The 16,683-nt window shown below is 44.5% G+C and overlaps 1 protein-coding gene across 3 annotated transcripts in view; it reads right to left on the bottom strand.

The window, feature by feature from the left end:
- The window catches only part of pld2 (phospholipase D2), a 48,393-nt gene extending 32,748 nt beyond the window's left edge, over nt 1-15,645 (bottom strand). For 2 of the 3 annotated variants that reach the window (XM_083639936.1, XM_083639938.1), the window contains exons 1-3: nt 15,540-15,645; nt 3,698-3,861; nt 3,482-3,612 (exon numbers count right to left, since the gene is read on the bottom strand). In XM_083639936.1, the coding sequence (XP_083496062.1) occupies nt 3,482-3,612; nt 3,698-3,833 (267 nt within the window). In that variant the 5' untranslated portion in view covers nt 3,834-3,861; nt 15,540-15,645. Of the gene's footprint in view, nt 1-3,481; nt 3,613-3,697; nt 3,865-15,539 lie in introns of all 3 variants that reach the window. The other variant, XM_083639937.1, reaches the window with a different exon arrangement.
- Between the last annotated feature and the right edge of the window lie 1,038 nt (nt 15,646-16,683).

The following is a 16,683-nucleotide window of genomic DNA, read 5'->3' as shown; positions in this document are numbered from 1 at the left end:
ACAGCGGTATTTGACAATTTAGCTCAGTCAAACTTTATTTCTAATTGTGAATTAGAAAATGGTCAGGGGGCCACTCTGCACCCTATCGCGGGCCGCATCTGGCCCCCGGGCCGCAAGTTGAGTATCACTGCTGTATAGGGACCCCAGTATGTAGAAATATTCAAATAGAATAGGGGAAAATAACACATTTATACTGCATGCAAAAAACTGCATGGTTTTTGCAAAAGAACTGCATGAGATTAGCAAAAAGTGGGCAGGTCTGTAAATGGGAGACTCGTGGGCACCCATAGAATCCATTCTCATTCAGATATCTTGAGGTTAGAGGTCAAGGGACCCCTTTGAAAATGGCCATGCCAGTTTTTCCCTTGCAAAATTTAGCCTGAATTTGGGCTAGCATGATGGGGCGGCTGTAGCTCAGGAGGTAGAGCGGGTCGTCACTAATCGCTTTGGATGAAAGAGGTCGGTGGTTCGATTCCCGGCTCCTCCAGTCTGCATGTCGAAGTGTCCTTGGGCAAGATACTGAACCCCAAATAGCTCCTGATGATGTGCCAGCACCCTGCGTGGCAGCTTGCCACCATTGGTGTATGAATGGGTGAATGTACCTACTGATTGTAAAGTGCTTTGGATAAAAGCGCTATATAAATGCAGGCCATTTACCATTTACATTTTGGTACCAGTTCTTCTAGTTTCAGATGATATCAGGACCTTCACTCTAGCTTTAGAAATGAGCCTACAGCCTCTGAAAGACAGTAATGTTGACCGTGGAGGAAAAGGGCACTTTTGGACATAAAGGAGCAAAGGGGCAGGTGCTTGAACACCCTCCGCCTCTCCTCTCCTCTGCACGTGCCTGTGTCAAAGAAAAGCACACACTTGGATGACACACTCCTTGCCTTACCTTCATTTTGTACATCTGATTGTAACCAGACTCCTTATCACACCCAATAAAAGATTAGACTTAAACTTCGATGTGCACCTTTACCCTAACCAGCATACCATTGAGTTGAACCCAAACCTCCTTACCACACTCCTTACCAGAACAGTTTTCCTAGGAATATTTTTTAAAGTATTATTTTCTAGTAAATATGGAAAAGTAATGCTCAAGGACAGATGACTGGGTGAACACGAGTATGTCATTGGTTGTCATCAAGTGGGAACCTCCCATCTCAGATGTTTTATGAAATAATAATACCTCTAGGAGGCTCAACACTAAATTTTGGCATCTCTTTGGCACTTCCTATTCTCAACACACCCTATACTCACCTACACTGCCCTGACACTGCACCTGCACTAGGACTTGCACCAAGCCCAAAACAACTCACCCAGTAATTTCCAACCTCCCTCAAAACCCTAGATCCTCGATGGCGGCTCTAGACTCTTTCGAGCCCGGTCCCAAAAAAAAACAATATATATATATATATTTTTTTACAAACTACAAACATAACATGTTTCAACTACCACACACAGCCTATAATATTATAGCGTATGTTTATAAAAAAAATAAAAAAAAAATAAAATAATTGACAACCAGTCCGCAACTTTTTTTTCCATCTATCTACCGGTCCTTGGCACAAAAAAGGTTGGGAACCCCTGGTTTAGCCTACTGAGCTGGGTGTGGAGACCAGGAAAGCACAGGCTGTTTACTGAGCTGGAGGTGTGTGGAGCTGCATCCCAGAGAGACAGGCTGGACATCAGGATGTTTTCATATATATTTTTTTAATCAAGTCGGTGTGAAAGTTTTCATCACTTTTTAATGTTTTTTATATCATATATATATATATATATACAAACTATACACTATATATATATATATATATATATATATATATACTGTATATATATATACTGTATATATATATATATATATTAAAAAAAAATTATAAAGTCGGTCTGAATGTTTTTATGATTTTTATAATTGTTTCTAACATTTTTATCATTGGTTCTAAATTTTTTATCATTGGTTTTATCATTGAATAAACGAAAAACTAAATCAAACGCTTACTGTGTGGTTTTGCGGTAAAAGTGGCTCTCCTCTTGACTTTGACCGGCTAGTGTGGCTCTCATGGAGGAAATAGTGAGGATCACTGCTCTAAACCGAAACAATAGGCTAATACAACAACTGACACTTGTGATGTGAAACAACCCGCTCAGCAGTTCAGACAGCCAGTTGTATCAACACTAACTGGCTTAAGGGACAGCTGACTCTTCAACCAGAAGCAGAACTGCATCAGTAATTCATCAATACTGATTACTTTGGATGTACCAACATATAAGGTGGTTTAAAGCAAAGTCAGCTTTAATTTCAGGGTCTTTGTGGACTTCCACAAGTCACTGCATAGAAGGAAGCATACTTTTCCTTTTTTTTAATCAATCCGACCCTGATTTTTCTTCCATTTTTTCCTCAATTGTACTGCTGTCCCGGTCATTGCTCCACCCCCCTCTGCCAATCTGGAGAGAGCTGTAGACTATTCTTTATTCTTTATTCGGATCCCCATTAGCTTCCACAAAGTGGTTGCTAGTCTTACTGGGGTCCACACAAGCAATAAAAACAATCACAAGCAATAAAAACAATCACATACAGTTTTGAAATCACATAATAAAAACTAGAAAATATATGAATTTGAGCACAAATAAAGTGACTCTGCAGATAAAACAAACAAAACAAAAGGCAGGAGCTATAACTATAATGGAAACAAATCCTTAATTGTCACACACACCCCACCTGACGTAAAAACAAGGTATAAACTAAAACAACGAAATGGTTATTGTGGATTCAAGATTTGTTTTAGTGACTTTTTGAAGGAAAACCTATTTTTGATCTGTCTCATGTCCGCAGGGAGCATGTTCCAGGCAGCAGAACCTCTGTACAGCACGGTTCTCATCATGGAATTTGTGCGTGGACGAGGTACAACTAAATGACCAGTACTCACTTAGACTAGCACATGCTTCCTTCGATACATGTGCACTGCCAGTCACCAGCCGCATCTTTTCACCTGACAGCGAGGAATTTCACCGCAAGGACATAGCACGTGGGAGGATCACGCTATTCCCCCCAGTTCCCCTCCCCCATGAACAGGCACCCCGACCGACCAGAGGAGGCGCTAATGCTGTGACCAGGACTCATCCCCCACCGCCTTCCCACCCGCAGACACGGCCAATTGTGTCTGTAGCAACGTCTGACCAAGCTGGAACTACCCCTGCCGGGAATTGAACCCGGATCTCCGCGATGGTAGGCGAGTGCTTTTACCTCGACACTACCCAGATGCCCAGAAGGAACCATCCTGACATGGATAAAAAAAACATTAAAGATGATAATGTGCACTTCATAATCAATATTGAATCATCAAGTGTAATACAAGTATGGAGCCAAAATGTCAAACATTGAATAATCGTCCGAATGTGTATTGGTGCCTATTTTTAACAACTACATACATTTCAGCGGATACATTTTTGCCATGTAGACTGGGAAAGAGAGATTGCATACCTTTGCACGAGTGGTAAAAATTTTCTCTGTGTTGTCCACTTTGCAGGAGACAGGGACACCAGGCATTAGGAAAGGAATACCAGCCTCTTTCACATCCTGAAGATGATGCACCACCGAGAAAGGACGGCTCTCTGTGAGGTAGAAGATTAGAATTGTTCACTGAATCTTGTCTAATGCCGTTACTGAATGGATGGCTGAGGAACTGCTTTTCCTCACCACTGCTGACCATGAGGCCATCTATCTCATCTCCACTCAGATCGCGGTTGTCGTGTGAGAAGAACCTTCTGCCCAGGTTTTGGGACGTGGAGCTCTGAGTCACTGGCTCGATCACGTCCTCCTCTGAACTGGCCATCGTACTGACGCAGGTGTCTGCTGCTCTGCTGCTATGACAAAGGGGACAAGCAACATTTTACATTTCTGGTCAAGAGTTTGTAGTTCATACAGTAGAGCACAGTATGACATCACAGGTAACCAAGATCAGCCAAGAGCAGATTGCTGTATTCACATGCACACGGTAGCCGACACATGCACGCACACACATTTTGATGGTGCAGAGCAATTTGTTCTATACTTTCCGCCCATCTTAGTTCCTCCACGGGGCAGGTGAGATGCTTTGGGCAGCTTCCCAGCACCCGGGGACCAACTTCCTTTCATGTCATTGGGTTCTTATCAATGTTATATGGAGGAAACGCAAAGTTAGGGCTGGACGATAATTCAATATTAACATTTATCATCATTTCGGTGGAATCATAATTTATTGTGATGATATTTAGATATTTTTATATCGTGACATGTCACATTTCTGCTGTCTGAATTGATGATGATAAGCAAATTTTACTTAAAAACTCAATGAGGTATGAATACAATTATATTAAACCATATCGTCCAGCCCTACGCCAAGTGAGCATGGGGAGAACATGCTCATACAGAAAGGCCCTTTTCAGGAGATAACCCACCTGGGCACCAGGCACCGAAGGCATGAGGAGAACATACCCTCAGTGCCAACAGTCACTCAGGGGGGAATCGAAACTTCTGAAGCCTGTGTCGTAGAGTAGACTGAAAGAAAGAAGGAAGGAAGAAAGCAAAAGAAAGAAAGAAAGAAAGAAAGAAAGAAAGAAATTAAGAAAGAAAAAGAAAGACAGAAAGCAGGAAAGCAAGAAAGAAAGACAGAAAGAAAGAAAAACAGAAAGCAGGAAAGAAAGAAACAAGAAAGAAAGACAGCAGGAAAGAAAGACAGAAAGAAAGAAGCAGAATAATTCCAGCAAATACAACAAGGTCCCAGCACTATGTGCTTGGACTCCTGAGTGAGCCACGTTGTTCCTGGCTATAGGCCCATTTCACAACAACCTTGTTGAGGTGGTAAAGCAGGTGTAATCAATAACATTAATGAGGGCCCTGGCACTGGAACACCTAAATGGAATTGAACCATCATTGATTACACCTGCTTTACTTCCTGCTTACCACCTCAAAACGGTTGCTGTGAAATGGGTCAATAGAAAGCCAACGGAGGAACAGTGGCACTAGCTGAGGACAAACCCTGTAAACAGTCAATCTATGAACATTTCAGCCATTCTCCAATTCAGCTGATGACCAATTCTTCATCTCTAAAACTTCTTGCCCATCTACAGAGGATACACAGAAGCTTTGGATATGCATTGCTCTGCGTACATAGTACACCACACCACACCAGGAAGAGGCATCAAAGTATATCATTATAATGCAAATAGCCCACCAGCGGACGACAGGCTGTATAAAGTTAGAGATTATAATGCCACAAACAGAAAGCTGTCACACACTGCAGTGGTCTTTTGGTGTTTACCTGGTAATATCACCGCCAGCGTGACACACAACAAGTCTAGGCACACATACCTAAGTAGCTAATGCTAATCCGTGAGAGAAAAGGGTGTGTGTGTGTGTGTGTGTGTGTGCACCCTTTTGTATGTGTGTGGTCAGATGTCTTTGACTGGCTGAATGTAGGCCTACTGTTGCCAGGGCAACAAGGCCATGGGTGAGGGAGGGAGGGAGAAAGTGACAGACAGTGACACAGAGGGGGAGAAACAGAGAGAGGGAGAGCTTGGAGTTGGAGAGTGAAAATGAGGGTGAAATCACTCAGACATCTAAAACCTGAACACACTCAATAGTTTAATCCTGCAACATGTAAGTTTGTCAGAAAAAGAAAAAAGTAATTAATTTGCTACGTTCAATATAATGCTAATTTTAATTGTGGAAATTAAAACTGTCTCTACCCCCATATTTCGAAGTTACAGTTAGTGTACGTCTACCAATGTTAATGTTATGGTTCATTTCAAGGATTATCTTTGTGTGCAAAACATTTGAAACACGTAGCCCTTTTTCACTCATGGGATATATAATAGTTAAAGGCTTAACGTAGAAAGAGCTTAACACGGCACAGAACATGAATGCATCCATTCATAGTAAAGACTTGGGAAACAAAGACAGAGGTAATAACTATGAGAGCACAACGTTGGATTTTGTGGGGATGTGTGTACATTTTCTGTTTCAGAACTCAGAACTTTTTATTATTATTTTTATTTTTACTGATTTCCCCCAATTTTCTCCACAATTGTACTTGGCCAATTCCCCCTGCTGCCCTGGCCGCTGCCCCACCCCCTCTGCCCATCTGGGGAGAGCCGTAGACACACATATGCTTCCTCCGATACATGTGCATTTGCCAGCCGCTTCTTTTCACCCGACAGCGGGGAGCTTCATTGGCAGGACGTAGCATGTGTGTGTGAATTGGCAGGACGTAGCATGGGTGTGTGTGTGTGTGTGTGTGTGTGTGTGTGTGTGTGTGTTCATCTGCTGAAAAGCACAATAGTGTGACCCACTGCCACATTGCATCACCTTGTGCTGGCTGGGTCAATTTTACAGGAGGAACTATTTTCAATAAAACACCCATAGTTAAATGAAATTAGTTAAAATTAATTATATATATATATATATATATATATAGCAGTAGTAAGGAAATCCAGCGCACACCAGGTTGTCAGAATAGACTTCTTTTATTTAAGTTGCATAGATATGGCGAATATTAGTTCGCCATATCTATGTAACTTAAATAAAAGAAGTCTATTCTGACAACCTGGTGTGTGCTGGATTTCCTTACTACTGCTATTTCTGCTGTTCCTGCTCCAGCTGCACCCGGGACTAGCAGCACAGCTGTGCACAGGGCACTACTTTCTTCTAATATATATATATATATATATATATATTGTAGCGATCCGGGGTTTGGCGTGTATTGGGGTGTTTCCGTGTTTAGCTAGGAACTGATGTGTGGGGGTTGTTCCTGGGGGGAACGGTGTGTATGTGACCATCCTGGAGGAGGCATGGGCAGTCAAGCATGAGAGAGAGAGCTGACTGGACGTGTGTGTAGCTAGCAGCGAAGCTACCGCTAGGAGCTGATGTGAAGCCACAGAATAAAAGCCCTGTACCAACTTCAAGTCTCCTGGTTCCTTGGACGAATACCTGAATACCTACGAATACCTGATTCGTTACACTGGTGTCTAGAGGTGGGATCGATATCCCTCTGCGACGGCCGAGAGGGGAGAGGGTGAGAGAAGGAACGGCAAAATAGACTGTGTGTGATACGGCTTTTGGGCTCAAGACCTAGCGGTAGTAGGTTAGCTACCAGGGGTGCTAACTGCTAACTGCTAGCTGCTAAGACCACGTGCAATGGTGCGCGGCGGAGAATGGCCGTCAGGGAACGGGAGGAAAGAGGAGCTGACGACGGGGATCAGCTCGGTGCTGTCGACGAAAATCAGCTCGATGCTGGCGGGCATGGAAGCCCGTGTGTTGAAAGAAGTCAGACGGCTGGTGTAAGCGACTCCTGCCTGGGCAGTGGAGGTGATGCGGGCGCTGCGGGAAGTCGGGCAGCGTGTGGATTTGATGAGCGCAGAGGTAATGCAGCGGGGAGAACGGCCGGAGGAGCCGCAAAAGAGACTGTGTTGGACATGCGGGAAACCGGGCCATCTAGCGAGGTGGTGTCGCAGCGGTCCCGGGGGAAAGACCAGGTACGCGGCGCGATGGCACTGGGAAAGGCCGGGAGCCTGCTGGTTATGTGGAACGATGGGACACCTGGCCAGGGAGTGTCAAGAGGCTGTCGGAGACCGGGGGACAGCGGGAGAAGAGAGACGTGCAGGCGGCAGGCAGGTGAGACTCTGTTGGACGTGCCGTTCGCCTGAGCACTTAGCCAGAGAGTGCACTGGGACTTTGGGGAATGGGGGAGACATGCAGCCGGAGCAACAGGCAGCGGAGCAGCGGAGCAGTGCAGAGCCGGTTATTCAGGGCAGGAGAGTGACGTTTGAGCCGGCCCAGGCTAGCTGCTCTGCATACCAGCCGGTAGAGGGGGACATCATCATCAGTGACGAGACAATCAGGAGAGCGGGGATCGTGCTGAACAGCCAGAGGGAAGCGAGAGACATCACCTGCAATGCTGTTGCAGTCGGGAGAGCGACGCTCGTGTCTCCGGGTGAGCCTGGGGGGTTACCGCCGGGGGAACCGGCCCAGCCTAGCCGCTACACACCCCCCACGGTTGCACTGCAGAAAGCCGAGGTGGAGATCGACGCCGGTGGTGTCCGCCCTGCTGCCCTCAACACGCCGCCCCCTGGGGGAGCGGGACGGGAGGACGAGCGAGTGCAAGAGGTGGAGCCGACAGACGAGGACAGGGACATCACGGATGTCACAAGGGGTGAGTGGATACGCAGACAGGCGGAGGACGCGGATATCGGCCCGGGGATCACGTGGGTGGCGGCCGGACGCTGGCCCCCTGTGGAGGACATTTGCATGTTTTCCGGTGCCACGAAGGGACTGTGGGCCATGTTTTCAGACCTGCGTCTGGATGAGGGGATGTTGGCGAAGACAGGGCACGGAAAAAAGGGGTTCCAGTGGGTTGTACCCCGTTACCTGCGAGAATTGGCACTGAGGGGGGCGCACAAGGGCCCTGGATCCGGTCATTTCGGGCCTGAAGAGACACTCCGCCGTGTTCGTGAACATTACTACTGGGGCAAACAAAAAGAGGACATGCGGAGCTACTGCAGGGCGTGTGATGACTGTGGGGCACAGAGGGGGGATGGAAACGGTGGTGGTAGAAATGAAGGGGAAAGAAAAAAGAAAATAATGTAATGTTGGGGCTTGTGTTTAATTGGAAATGTGGGGGTTATTGTTGAATGGGAAATGTGGGTTGAATTTGAATGGTGTGAAAAAGAAAGGAAATAATGGAAAACCAGACATTAAGGAGTGCCTAATGCAAACTAGCCATTATGGAGTGCCTAATATCTTTATTTATTTTTTACCTACCTATTTATGTGAGCTCAAATAGTCCTGGACTCTTATTACTTTTAAGTTCATGCACGTGTCTCTTACTACTTTTAAGTACATTGTACGTGTCTTTACTACTTTTAAGTACATCGTACAGATCCTTTGAGGTGTGTTTTTATTTTTGTTTTTATTTTATTTTATCCTGTGTTTACTTGATCCTTTTTCTGCTGGAAAACTGCTGCCATGCTCCATGTTTGTTTTAATTTGTTCATGTTCTGTTTTTTCATGTATTCGCTATGCTTTTTATGTCTGCTGCACACAAATTGCCCTTCGGGGACAAATAATAAACTTGAATCTTGAATCTTGAATCTAATGCAAACTGGACATTATGACGGGGGTGTTGGAAAAAGAAGGGACTAATTGTGGGGAATTGAAATGTCGTGGGAATTTGTTGGGAAATAGAATTGATGTGGTGATGGGAACAATGTTGGTGTGTTTTGGTACAGGGGGATATGTGTGGGTTGTGGGTGCCAGCATGGGAGCTGGCTAGGAAGGGAGGAGGTAATGTAGCGATCCGGGGTTTGACGTGTATTGGGGTGTTTCCGTGTTTAGCTAGGAACTGATGTGTGGGGGTTGTTCCTGGGGGGAACGGTGTGTATGTGACCATCCTGGAGGAGGCATGGGCACATAGATATATATAAAGGCTAGATAGCTTACCCGCGCTGCCGGCCAATGGAGAGCGACGTCGTCGCATGACGGCCATCTTGCTACAGGGAGCTACTAGGAGTTATGAGCATCTGTTGTTGGGTTAGTATGGCAACATCAGATGATCATAACTCCTAGGGAAATGGATGAAACTGCATGAAACTTTGTGCCTGAATCCCTCTCATGGCATAGATGCTTCGGTTTAATTTTGGTGTAATTTGGAGCCCATCAAAAAAATAGTGTTTTTAGTGGGGTTTTTTTTTGTTTTGGTCGTATCTCGGGAACGGAATATGCTTGTAATAAACCAAACCGTTTGTAAATCCGTCAAGATTTCAGCGAGTTATGAGTATTTTTGTCTGTGCAGGTCACCAGCTACCATAGAACGTACCAGAAAGGCACTGTAGCAAGATGGCGGCCGTTCAACGACGCTGGTGACTCCGCCTTAAGCCATCTAGCCTTTATATATATCTATGCATGGGCAGTCAAGCATGAGAGAGAGAGCTGACTGGACGTGTGTGTAGCTAGCAGTGAAGCTACCGCTAGGAGCTGATGTGAAGCCACAGAATAAAAGCCCTGTACCAACTTCAAGTCTCCTGGTTCCTTGGACGAATACCTGATTCGTTACAACATATATCTATTATATATATATATATATATATATATATATATATATATATATATATATATATATATATATATATATATATATATAATAGATAATTAATCTCTTATCTGTGATAAGTGACCTCTGTTGTATATATATATTCTATCTGTTTTCTCTGTTGTTTTGTTCTCTCATATTCTACTCTGTGTTTTCTCTGTTGTTTTGTTCTCTCTTGTGCAGCTGGAAATGAGATTACTGGCTCGACCAATCTTTTCTGATTCTAATTCCATTTTGGAACATTGAGCCATGTTATCTGATATTAAACCCTTTCCTCAAAATCAATTTCCAGATGTTGGTTTTGACAGATAACTTCAACTAAGTGTTTTCCTTTCACTTGACAGATTCAGTGTTAGATGATACAGAGGAGTCTCACACCCTCCACTTATCATACAGAGTGCGTGTAGCATTATACTGGCATGCACTGTCTGGAGAAAAGTAAACACTGCAAACACAAAGGTGAAACAGATCAATCTCTACATTATAGGCCTACTGAGTAAACATTGAGCTTTTCTGTCCCACCAAAAAGTCAGCCTCTAAAACAGAAAATTCCCATTTTGATTTGACATGACTTTCATGTTTGTTTGTTTGTTTGTTTGTTTGTTTTTTGGTAGCTGGGTTGAAACTGTGTGCCTACTGCACTGTTTAGACATGCCATTTCACACATGCATAAAGGACTGCACATCCGTGGTCCCTCTGAATATGAACCAAACTGGCCAGAAGGGAGTGCTATTACTGACAGTTTAGCTCAGTCATACCATGAAGCTTTGGTATGCATGTATTAGCTATCCCTGCTCTACAAATCTGAAATCTGACCAGCAGCTCTGATGGATCAGGCCATCAAGCAACACATTTTTAATTTGATTTTGATTTGATTTTGATCTCAACATTCCAGCCTGCTTCAAGACCTCCACCATCATTCCCGTCCCCAAAAAGCCAAGGACCACAGGATATAGCGACTACAGACCCGTCACCCTGACCTCTGTGGTGATTAACTTGTTTGAGCGCCTTCGCCATGTGCTGCCTGTCACACCTCAAAAACATCACTGACCCACGCCATGGCCGGGGGCCCCCTGCATTTTGCCTACAGAGCCAACAGGTCTGTAGCCGATGCTGTAAACATGGCCCTCCACTTCCTCGTGCACCTGGACTTCCCAGGAAACTACGCCAGGATACTGTTTGTAGACTTCAGTAGCCTGTACTACGAAGCTAGTTTAATGCCTTATCCGAGTAAGTTTGAGTTTAAACCTGGTTTAGCCGTACTACAAAGCAAGTTAACTTTCAATCACCATGGCAACTGACGCTGCAAAGCTAACCTGGTCGCGACCAGGTTAGCTTCAGAGGATAAGATCAAAATCCATGAGAGACCCATATAATATCGGCTCTCTGGAGTCACTCACCATTCATAAGATCGCCATATGAAAAATAGATTGCAGTCAACTGAGAATAGAACAAGCAAAACATTCGTGGCTCTGTAGGCTACATAATTAAATTAAGCCTACTTACCACTTTATGTCTTAACAGCTCAACGATGCGTGGAGAAATATGATCACTATTAATCACCGCGGCGCATATCATGAACGGACCCTCAAATGGAGTGAGGGTGATATTCTCCTACATGCCAGAAAAGCCTATAGCTACATATAATATAAATATGGGATAGCCCCAATACTAAATATGCAGGCTATTCTTGCATATTTCAGCTGGAACTGTGTCCTGTAGGCTGTATGCCAATATATGAGCAAAAATAGGCTAGTTTTTATCAATGATAACTATGCCCGCATCGTCTCAATTCAGTTCAGCAGTTTTCTCTTTTATAGTAGGCTATTAGGCTTTATACTAGGCTATTTTATATATGAATTATTCGATCAGTGCAACCACACACATGAGTGATAGAGATCATTATTCATTGAGCATGCGTTTCTAAATCTATGGTCTAAATAGGCTTACAGATTGTAGAAATGTATAGACTGAGATTACACATTTACATTTGTTGCTGCTGTATGCAGCTGTATCAGACAGAAATCGCTGATCAAAGTAAATCAAATGACTGATGTGAATACAAGCTGCTGCTTTAGACAGCCCTTCAGCAGACTATCCAACGCGGATTTTCATTCTGACATTAAATCGCGCGGATACATTAAATATCCGCTAAAACTCTGATCATGCACTGTGCTTTCATGGAACGAGGAAATGGGTGTGGAAATGGGTGTGGGCGTGGATCAACTCAGCTGTTCATAATGTGATTGGCTAGCGCACCTCTTTCGCGTGGACGCGCGCCTGTGCACGAGCGAAAAACGTGCGTGTGCACAGGCAGATCCCAGCTTCAGTTATCGACTACAAAACCAGCGTCGTAGTATCCTTAAACTAGATAGCTTTGATCCTGTTCAGTCAAACCAGATCAAAGGGACTTATCGCGGATCTGTTAAACTAGCTTCGTAGTACAGGGCTCTGGTCTACCTTAACACAATCATCCTGGCTCTGCTAGAGGACAAGCTCTCACCACTTTTAAGAGAGCTACCAGATTCTGGTTGATTCAACAACAAGCTTGTACTCGTGCTTAGTTTTCTGTTTTGCATGATGTTCTATTTGTCTATTATCAATGTATGAGTCAATAGGGGTCGCAAATTAGCCTTGGCTAGGAACCCTCCATGTAACTCATTTGTACCTTGTTATTATAACCTGTTACAATGTTGTCCTGCATCGTCCCTGTCAAATAAACAAATACAAATAAATAAATCCCAGTTCAGTGTGCGTGACTCCACTTGCAGGTGAATGACAGACTTCCTGTCTGACTGGAAGCAGCATGTGAAGCGGGATCATCAGCACTGGTTCCCCCCTCAAGGCTGCGTTCTTCCCAGTGGGCAAGCCCACCCCCTTCCCTCTGAGGATGCGGAAGTGAATTGAAAAGCTGTAGTTCCTTGAATGGCCACTACGCGCCAGGGCAGTAGGCATTCCCCCCATGTAAAAATGCCGACTTTGTAACATGATTAAACATCTTTCCAGTTAGCGGCGAAACATGGTTTTGGTCTATATAGCTAATTTCACCTCTTCATAACAACTGTAGGGGGGTCAATTTTTATATAACTCGCCCGTTTGGAGTAAAATAGATGATAGAAAAGGGGGTGATTGACAGATCGCCTGTCCAGTGATCACGCAGCTTGCCGATCACAGACCAATAGCAGGCGGAGCTGCGGGTCTGGGAAACTCCCATCTCACATGAGGTGCGGAAGGACTCAACCCATTCCCTCCCACTCTGCTGACAAAAAATCAAGATGGTGACACCCACCGTTTGAACTCCGCCAGGAAAATGAAATTTTATGGGATAGATACGTCCATATTATTTGTCTATGGTTCTTTCCCATCTACTCTTCTCTCTGTACATCACAAGCGGCACCTCCAGTCATCAGTCTGTCAAGCTCCTGAAGTTCACAGACACCACCACTCTCACTGGGCTCATCTCTGGTGGGGATGAGCCTACAGGTAGGAGATCGACCACCTGGTTAGCATGGAATGAACAACCTAGAGCTCAACGCTCTAAAGACAGTGGAGATGGTTGTGGACTTCAGGAACAACCCAGCCCCACTCAACCTCATCATGCTGAGAGACTCCCCAGTCAACACTGTGGAGTCCCTCCGCTTCCTGGACATCATCATTACCCAGGACCTCAAGTGGGAACCTCTCACCAAAAAAGCACAAGAGAGGATGTAGGCCTACTTCCTGTGGCAGCTGAGGAAGTTCAACCTGCCAAAGATGATGGTGCACTTCCAAGACCTCCATCACTGAGTCCATCAGATCCTCGCCTCCTCCATCACCATCTGGTACAGTACATTGCTGCTACTGCCAAGTACATATCATTCGCTCTGCTGGGAAGGTGATTGGCTGCAATCTGCCTTCCATCCAGGACCTGTACGCCTCCTGGACCCTTAGGCGAGCAGGAAAGATTGTGGATTCTGGACACAAACTTTTTGAATCTCTCCCCTCAGGAGGCTGCAGTCCATCAGGGCCAAAACCTCACACTACAAAAACAGGTTCTTCCCATCTGCAGCTGGCCTCATCAACATGGCCTTCATATTATTGGAGCAGAAAGGGTGCATCCTGTTCAGCAGAACAGTATTATTTAGAGCTGTGGTTCTCCAACTTATTCACGTCAAGGACCTCTAAACTGATTATACCACAGACACCCAGCTTTAAAATGTTTTATTACAGAAAGTGTATTACGCCCATGCCCAAAACAGGCATGCATTCTGTAATTCTGTTACTTATGGATGGGATACAGTATACTTTAAATAAATCATTCTGTCTGGGGCTGTGATTCTCAACCTTTTTCATATCAAGGACCCGTAATCTAGTCAACATTAGAACCACAGACCCACATTTGATGAGATCTGGTCTCAGACCCAAAACTAAGAATATGTTTTATTGTCAAATGTGATTTTGTCCTGAAATTCATAGGCAGAGAGAGATAACAGAAACTGATCAAAAATAGCAATTCTTCTATGTTCTCCAATTGTGTACAACTTCTTGTAAATTAAATAATTCTGAAGCTTAATTAATTCATCAATTTGCTGAGGACCCCCTGGAACCCCCTAAAGGACCCATGGTGGTCCCCGGACGCCATGTTGAAGTTACAACCAGCTGTAATTCCTTCCTGTGTGATCTCCGGCCCCAAACCACACAGGAAGGAACATCTGGTTGACACTTTATAGCCTACTTCAATATTGAATGTTGATCATGTGGATCAGCATCAGCACTGCTGACTGGACTGATGAGTCAACTCTTCTGGCACTGCTTGGTTCCCATCAGATTTCCTCAAATGGGAGCTATTGTCTATTGTTGGCTCAAGACACTCAAGACCCATTTCTCCTGAGTGAGTGTATCCTACTTTACCCTCTACCCACTAAATCTCTTTTAAAAGTTTGACCATACAAACGTGTAATCCCTTGTTTTGCCTCATCGCCACGCTATTTCACAGGATCAAGTTAAACTTTTCTTCAACTTCAACAATCTGTGTAAGCCAAATTCATACGGCTACTGCCATCCATACGTTGCCAGTCAGTATAAGTCCATTTGATACAAAAGCTATACGCGGACTTTTGTAAGAGGTATAAAACGCTGAATGCTATTTTCTCGTCTCCACCCATTCCCCAGGCAGTTTCCTGCAGCACCGCATTCCATGGAGAAATTGCACCTAAATAATCTGCGCAAGTGTTACGCTACAAATCTCTGCTCACCAGCTGACAACACGCCAAGCGACGCCGATTGGAATGTTGTAGGCTACGGTGCTGCTGTGAAATCCGCATTGTTCAACATTTAATCGTTAAATCGGTCAAATCGAAGACTGCAACACGTACAAGGGTTGAATATACTGTATTGCGCTGAAGTTCAGCTCAGGCCTAGCGTTACGTTACTTACTTGCAGATCAAAGCCACGTCGCTTCAGAAAACAGCGAGCTATTCCACATGCGGGTCCATAGCATAGGATAAAACATGCAAGAATCAAACTAAAAATATTACTTCATCATATAACACTGGACTAGAGGAGGAGAGTGGATATGGATATCCCCAGGTGATGCACTCTTCCAAGTCCCTCCCATTTGCTGCCAAAACAAATCCGACCGACGAAAATCATTCGTGGAGGAGGAATTAAGAAGATATAAAATAGTTTCTGCGCGTTTCCATTGTTTTTTTTTTATTAAAAAAGTAAAAACGCGAGGTAGAAAATTATATGAAACGTTTTGAGTGCAGCCAGCTGTTCCCAGATTTCTGCAGCGCTGTCCAAAAGCAGCAAAACAATGCAGTCATTCAGGGACAGTGTGGGACAGGACACTGCTCATGACAAGAAGCCTGCTGATAAAACAAAAAACAGGGACAAGTCCCAACTGGACGCCATCCGGAATGTAGCCTACATGGGGAGGGGAGGAAAGTGGGATGTGTGAAACTGATTGGTCTACTCTGTACTATGTCTGTACTAGTCATTTCGACCAGTGACAGTGTCAAGTGCCAGCCAGCCACCAGCCAGCCAGGATACTTCCGGTCAACAGTTTTCAAAATAAACTTGCTTTTGGCGAAAATATGTTGCGACGTTTTACCAGTCAAAATTTTAAATACATAAAGATATAATAGCCTACTTGAAAACGTTTTTTTGTGTTTTTAATCCGCAATTTTGGTCCAAGTGAAATGTTCTAGGCCTATAGGACGAATCAGCGTGACGTCACTTGCCACCCAGAAATGCGCAACCCCGCGGCAGTTAATATACAAGTTGTGCCAAACATCTCTCAAAAACTATACATCGCTTATATTTTGACATTCTGAGTGAGAGCAGAACTAGCTCAAGAGTTTAATGTAGGCCTATAATATTGTAGCATTGTCAGGAACCAGGCGAGAGTCAGGATCTTGTTACCGCACTTTATTCTTTTACCACAGGTTCCAGGGCTACTGTCAGCCGTAGCCCACGCCTAAACAAACCCCACAAACACACACCAAAACCCCGCTAGCTCCCTCCTAGCTCTCAGCTCTCCCCAAACACACCCGTCTCTCTCAGGCTCACGCTCCCACTC

This window comes from Poromitra crassiceps (assembly GCF_964638095.1).
Source record: "Poromitra crassiceps genome assembly, chromosome: 1".
Classification (NCBI taxonomy): Eukaryota; Metazoa; Chordata; class Actinopteri; order Beryciformes; family Melamphaidae; genus Poromitra; species Poromitra crassiceps.
The sequence above is the reverse complement of the archived record's forward strand: the minus strand, read 5'-3'. Positions and strand labels throughout refer to the sequence as shown.